The following is a 7,031-nucleotide window of genomic DNA, read 5'->3' on the forward strand; positions in this document are numbered from 1 at the left end:
AACTTTCACATTAAGCCATGTAACATTACCAGTGTCCCCAATGCCAACAGCAACAAGATTAAGACGACTAAAGTACCAGTGAGTTGTTACAAGGTTCGTCTGTTAACTTATATACATACAGTTCATTACACTCTTGCCTCCCTGCAGATCACAGATGGAGAGCTGACATTCCCATTTCCTACCAAACACTGCAGAGAATAGACTACACTTTACCACTGCCAATTTTAATACTGTTCCAAGAGTGTGCAAGAAACATACTAAGTAACACTTATTTTACATGTACTAGAAAATTGTTATTACAACTATAATTACTTCCTAAATGAAGATGGTCATCTGATCACCTCTATGTGCTTTTTATTTTGCACAAGTGGAACAAAAGCCCACACAGTTGATATATTATGTAATTGCAGATTTGGCAGTAACAAATTTAAAACAGACCAGGCAGATGTCATTTAACCTACAGCTATTAGTACACCAGTGAAGCTTTCAAATAAATTGATATCACTCCAAAGATTTCTGAACACTACAGTGCCTTTACCAGGTATGGTCCTATGGAGGTGATGCCATTTCCTTCATTCAACCTCTGAACAAATTTGCCCCAACAGTTACGAGGCCCCACTATTGAATGATCAATATTTTGCTTCCATATTTTAACACTTCAGCTCTACTTGTGGTGAAATATGCCAAGTTTTAAATATTCTCATTTGTCAATCACTGTGTTATGAATGACTACTCATGCATCTACATCATTCTATTACTGTGTGTAGCCTTCCAAGAATTAAACAATTTTCCAATTATTTGGTATTTGTTACACATTAAAAACAAAAAGTGAACTGCAAGAAAAGTAGCATTTAGGAACTTTATTGCTGTATCAATTGCAGAATTGTAACAAGTAATTCATACATTCAAATGCAAGAACATATGCACTTAGTTTTGTAATACTTAAATGGTTAATACTTTTCACATAAATTATCAGATCTGTCTCCTTAGGCATGATTTGCTGTAGAAAAGTACTCTTTGCTGTCAACAGGATTCGGCTTCATTGTCTTGTCTCCTGGCTTCCAACCAGCAGGGCACACTGTAAAGAGATTATTGCAGTAAATAATGCCACACCACACAGTTAAAATTTGTTACTCTGAACTCTTGATCCTTACCTTCACCATGTACATCAGTATGCTGAAAGGCTGTAATCAAACGTAATGTTTCATCTACACTCCTTCCAACAGGCAAGTCATTAATGGTTATCTGCCGTAGATTCTGCTTTCCATCAATTATAAATAGCCCTCTGTATGGGATACCCGTCTCTTCATTCAGCACACCATAATCTTTTGCAATCTTCATAGACTTATCAGCAAGAAGGGGAATATTTAACTTTGACACACCACCATTCTTACGTGGTGTATTAACCCAAGCAAGATGACTGTACTGGCTATCACAAGAAACGGCTATTACTTCACAATTCAACTTCTTAAATTCCTCAACACGGTCTGAGAAAGCAATGATTTCTGTAGGACAAACAAATGTGCTGGAAAAGAAAAATAAAACATTAGTATTTTGTAAGATAGCATATTTATGTTTTAAGAAATCTGGTATTCATACCCAAAATCTAATTACTCACCACCACCACCACCACCACCAGACAAAAATTCAAGATGCACATATCCCAATCAAAACCAAATCAACAAAAAATTAGGCCACCTGAAATTTAATGACATACCCACCACAACTACATGGGGCAAGAGCTACACAGCCCAACCTTAGTAACTCAGCTCCAACTCCAAACACTTTGGAAATTTTAGCCAACAGGTGCAGTCATTTTTGAAGGCAGAAAAATTACAATTTGTGCATGGTCATGAACTCTATATCCAGTACAGCAATTGCAACCCTCCTCCTCCTCCCCCCCCCAACAAATCCACAATTAACATTTGCACATTAGTTAAATCAGAATGAAATCTAAGAATATACAGCACCTCAGTAATTTACAGATGCCATACTTTATGGCTAAAGTGATCAAAGTCCTATAACTAAAATCCATCATTCCCTAGTTTTACCTAAGCTGGATACCTGCACTTCAGATTAAATAAGCTTGCCCATAGTTTCTGTACAACAGATTTGCGACGGATTTAATGACTAATTAGGCTTGTCCATTACAAAATTCTATCACACACATACGTAGGTTCCAAAAGCTATTAAAAGCTGCTATTGTCTTCCACATTTAGTTACTCTGTGCACTAACTCCTATCTAAATGATAGGTGCCAGAATACTTTAGGTAACGGAAAAAGTAGTGATCCCATGGTGCAGTTTGTTTTCTGGTAAAAAAAAGAAGGCCGCGAAAATGGGACCGCAACAACATCGATTGCAACCCAAAGAACGCAATCTACTTCCTTTCACGTTGCCAAGCAAGCACAACCAAGGACAAAGGATTGTGAAAAAAAAAAAAACCCACACACACTCACACTGACTCAAACTTCCTGGAGTCCAATGGTATGCGTCAATGGCACTGAAGCCGGTTTGCTTATGTAAGCAAGCCTGTTCCTGACGCAATAATTCTGCTTAACAATTAAAACTAACGGATGAAACGTTCACAAATTTCCACGGAAATTACGCAGTACTTAGTTACATCAAATACAAATCATAAGTAACGCATACTTACAAATCCAACGGATAGAAGAACAGTACTAAGTATTTTCCCTTGTAATCTGACAACTTGATATCCTCAAAATTTGTGCCAACTACAGCAACCCCAGAGAAAGGAGGCGCCGGTTTTGCTAAATCCGGAACAGGCATTATCACAATTTTTTACCTGAAACACAGAAAAAAAATGAATAAATTCTGGCGTTGCTCCGTTATTTCACAAAAAGCAAGGTGTGTGGAAACAAAAAGGAGAGGAAATATTTTTCCCCCCTCTCGTGTGAATCATATTGTAGGCAAGCGTTGTTAACAGACCTTAACACTGAACATAACACACATAGCACGTAAAATACATACTCCACCGCAGTTGCATCAACTACTCACTTTTGACGAAAGCCGGTAAAACACGAACGCCGCAGATAACCACTCAATAACGGCTGCGAGACTTCAAATGGCACGAGCACAGCTCTGTATTCGATTTTAAACCGGGCGAGTGCGTTCCATTAGTTCCCCTATCAACTGATCGATCCATCGATATCGTTTCAAAGGTTGTCGACTACAAAAATGAAGTTTATGCGCCAAGTTTCCATAGACATTAATTTCCTTCACGAGCATTCCCTCATCATCAATCGCGTAAGTCAACTCACATATGGATAAACCCAACTTGCACAGTGTCGTGCCAATTTACGCGTAAATTACAAAAGTTAAAAGGCATTCTACTTTCTTGCACGATGTCGCTTCCCCCACCATCATCTACGAGCTTCAATAGCCCTCGACTTTAGTTTACTCGCGGTTTCGCTCCGAACGCTAACGATGGTTACCGAAATGTCACGATGCGAGTGCTATCTAAGCTGTTAACGAAACATGCGCCTCACAGAGGTGCGAAAGACGTAAAAAATTTTCCATATGTACCGCTAGAAAGAACCTTCTTCTCTTACAATTTGTTTTACCTTATTGAAATTCAATTGCTGACTCTGAATTTAATCAAAAATCAAACACATAATACACAACAGTTCAAAATATGCTCTTGTGGGTTAGCACTTCCTTCTGCAGATCCCTTCAATTCGACCCATATATGTAACGCATTACCTTCAGAAATGGCAAGGAACAATAAAGGTTTTGGAATATTTAATTAATTAAGTGGTATTTAGCTATTTTACAAAGTATGTTACCTGTACCATACTGGCAAGATAACTTTCACATTTGTCTGTTGACACAACAGCTATTTTATTAATTATGGCATGTAAATAAAAAAACCGTAAATAAATACGACAGTAATGAGGAAATAGCAACATTGAATACACAACTGAAATGCTGAAAATCATTTTTTATTTACTGATGCACTTTATAATACTTTTAAAATTCCAAATAATCCCCTGTAGTTAAATACAATTACCTGGTATCTGTTCATCTTTTGTGACATCACCTACCATCAGCCTTTCTTGCAGCAGAGACACAGTGCCTGACTGTGCTTTACTTGCTTCTAGTTTCGCAATAGGAACCAAATGTGACCCTTCTGTTTGGTGGAAAAACTTCTTTGCGGAATAATTTTTCTCTTCAGCGAAACATTTTTTAATTTGAAGGCTGGCACCCCCTTTCTGTCAGTGCACACTGCGCCCAGTGTGACCTTTAAACACGCAGTGTGCTTCTTGGAAATATTAAGCTCATCTGTTTTAGTTATGTCGTTAAGCAAATGAAATAGCTGAGCAAAGATTATGTCCTTCTGTTGTGGCAACGATATGGAGCTGTTCAATCTTCCCGGTGCACTTATTTGGGCAAATATCATATGATATACATTTGCAGTACAAGTGTCTCATAGCTTATTATCAGATCGTTGTTGCCAGGAGAGTTTGTAACAGGTTGCTTGTGCACTTGAAGATTACATGCACTGTGAATATGTTTATACAGGGTGTCCAGAAAAGGGCTCCCTGATTTCAAAATTAAATATCTCGAAAACAAAGATTGATAGAGGAATGCAGTAAATGGTATGTTTATTGTGAAAGCTGTAAGACGTTTATACAGCAGTTTGAAATAATAGTTACAAAAACTGCTAACAGATGGCGCTGTATGCTGTACAGCTCATGTCAGCATACGTAAGTGAAATAATCTTATGAAAACAATCGTTGCAAACAATCACATCAAAATGTTCACCATTGGCACTACAGAGAGGGCGCAAACGTAGAATGAAATTCGTCATCACATTTCGTAATGTCTCAACCGAAATGGATTCACATGCCACAGAGAGCGCCGATTCAAGCTCGTCCAGCGTGGCGGGATGCTTCAGGTAGACCATGTCTTTCACTGTGTCCCACAAAAAGAAAGTCACAGAGAGTCAAATGCGGCGAATATGGAGGCCAATCCATGCCTGCACCAGTAAATTTGGGATATTCCAACGCAATGACTCGATTCCCGAAGTATCCCTCAAGAAAGCGAAACACTTGTTCGGTCCGATGTGGTCGGGCTCCATCTTGCATAAACCATTCAGTACCTGGTCGATCCTCTAACGCTTGCTGTGTGGCGACAAATTGTTCCAAAATTGCAACGTAACGTGCACCAGTAACCGTTTCTCGAATGAAAAAAGGGCCAATAATGCCTCTGTTGCATACTGCAGCCCACGCAGTAACTGTAGGAGAATACAGGGGTTTCGCTTCACACCAATATGGCTTTTTGGAACCCCAAAATTGCCAGTTCTGCTTATTCACGTATCCATTCAGGTGGAAGTGTGCTTCATCTGTAAACCAGATGCGGCCAACATCAAATCCTTCACTATCAATCATTGTGAGCATCTGATTATCAAAGGCAACCCTTTTTTGCACATCTTGTACAGGTATGGCCTGGTGCGTTTGAATTTTGAATGGAAACATGTGTAGGCTCTTTCTCAGTATTTTCTGCGTGCTGGAACGCTTCAAACCAGTCTCAGATGCAATTCTACGGACGAATGAGATTGGATTTCGCTGAATAATTCCAGAAACTGTGGCGATATTTTCAAGCGTAACTACAGTTTGCTTGCGGCCAACATGCCCCACTAGATCATCAGTTACGCTGCCTGTTCGTTGAAATTTTGCGAAGAGCATACGAATGGTTTTCTCATCGGGTCCCTTTGGAACATTAAATCGTGCTTGAAAACTTCGCCTTGTTGCCGTAGGACTCTCTTCTAACCTGTGGTACTCTAGCACCAGAAAAGCGCGTTGTTCAACGGAGTACATGGTTTTAATCTCTTCCTTCGGTATGCTAACCTCCTTTCACGTTTCAATAGTGTAACTGAAAGCTCTGGGCTTCCGATCACTATTTATACTAGGCATTACGTATGGCAATTACAGCGCCATCTGTTAGCAGCTCTTGTAACTATTATTTCAAACTGCTATATAAACTTCTTACAGCTTTCACAACAAACATACCGTTTACTGCATTCCTCTATCGATCTTTGTTTTCGAAATATTTAATTTTGAAATCAGGGAGTCCTTTTCTGGACACCGTGCACATGCTTCATTTGATGCTAGAGTTCAAACACAAGATATTAATGACATATCAGCAAAGAGATGTACAGAATTTTATTCACACAAGCATTAACTTGGCCCAGTGTGCACAAGAGACTATGTACAGGATTCCATTGCAGACTTCACCCAAAGCTGCAGAACGTTTGAAATTGTTGCTCTGAATATACTCAGAAACTTTCTGCAGACGTAAAAAAACAAGAGCTACACTATCTAACCAAAGGCCGAAAAACCTATTAGTGGACATTAATCTGGGATATGTCCACTCTTCACCTTTATGACAACTTTAAATCTGCTGGTGACACTTCCAATGACGTGTCTGAATGTCTGTGGAGGAGTAGCAGCCCATTCTTCCCCAGTAGCTGAAAGCAGATAAATTAGTGATTATTTACTTATTGTTCTTCACATTGCAGTCTGTGGTGTCACCGCCAGACACCACACTTGCTAGGTGGTAGTCTTTAAATCGGCCGCGGTCCGGTAGTATACGTCGGACCCGCATGTCGCCACTATCAGTGATTGCAAACCGAGCGCCGCCACACGGCAAGTCTAGAGAGACTTCCTAGCACTCGCCCCAGTTGTACAGCCGACTTTGCTAGCGATGGTTCACTTACTTCTGCGCTCTCATTTGTCGAGACGATAGTTAGCATAGCCTTCAGCTACGTTATTTGCTACGACCTAGCAAGGTGCCAGTATCCGTACTATTGATATTGTGAATCATTTACCATAAAGAGCGACGTTCTCCATTGATGGATTAAAGTTAAGTATTCCACCAGATACGTCCGTTTTTCTCAATTCTAATTCCCTTGTCATGTTCCAGACCTCACGCCAGCCTGCGTGAGCTGAGACGTGTGCATTTCGGCCTCCTTTAGAAAAACACTCTTGGCTCTTCCTGCCAACCACAACAT

General features: G+C 39.8%; 1 protein-coding gene across 1 annotated transcript; it reads right to left on the reverse strand.

The window, feature by feature from the left end:
- Positions 1 to 845: 845 nt before the first annotated feature.
- Positions 846 to 3,139, reverse strand: LOC126297619 (peroxiredoxin 1). Its single transcript, XM_049988636.1, has 4 exons — positions 3,017 to 3,139; positions 2,655 to 2,804; positions 1,155 to 1,525; positions 846 to 1,078 (listed from the first exon to the last, which is right to left on the reverse strand). The coding sequence occupies exons 2-4, from the start codon at positions 2,786 to 2,788 to the stop codon at positions 987 to 989; spliced, it is 597 nt and encodes a 198-aa protein (XP_049844593.1). The 5' UTR covers positions 2,789 to 2,804; positions 3,017 to 3,139; the 3' UTR covers positions 846 to 986.
- Positions 3,140 to 7,031: the final 3,892 nt, after the last annotated feature.

This window comes from Schistocerca gregaria, chromosome X (genome assembly GCF_023897955.1).
Source record: "Schistocerca gregaria isolate iqSchGreg1 chromosome X, iqSchGreg1.2, whole genome shotgun sequence".
Taxonomy (NCBI): domain Eukaryota; kingdom Metazoa; phylum Arthropoda; class Insecta; order Orthoptera; family Acrididae; genus Schistocerca; species Schistocerca gregaria.

Excerpts from the sequence above, each read along its gene's own strand:
- LOC126297619 (XM_049988636.1), bottom strand. The coding sequence starts at position 2,788 with ATGCCTGTTCCGGATTTAGCAAAACCGGCGCCTCCTTTCTCTGGGGTT. Across the intron at positions 1,526-2,654 it reads TTCTTCTATCCGTTGGATTT|CACATTTGTTTGTCCTACAG; the intron begins GTAAGTATGCGT and ends TTTCTTTTCCAG. Across the intron at positions 1,079-1,154 it reads TACTGATGTACATGGTGAAG|TGTGCCCTGCTGGTTGGAAG; the intron begins GTAAGGATCAAG and ends ATCTCTTTACAG.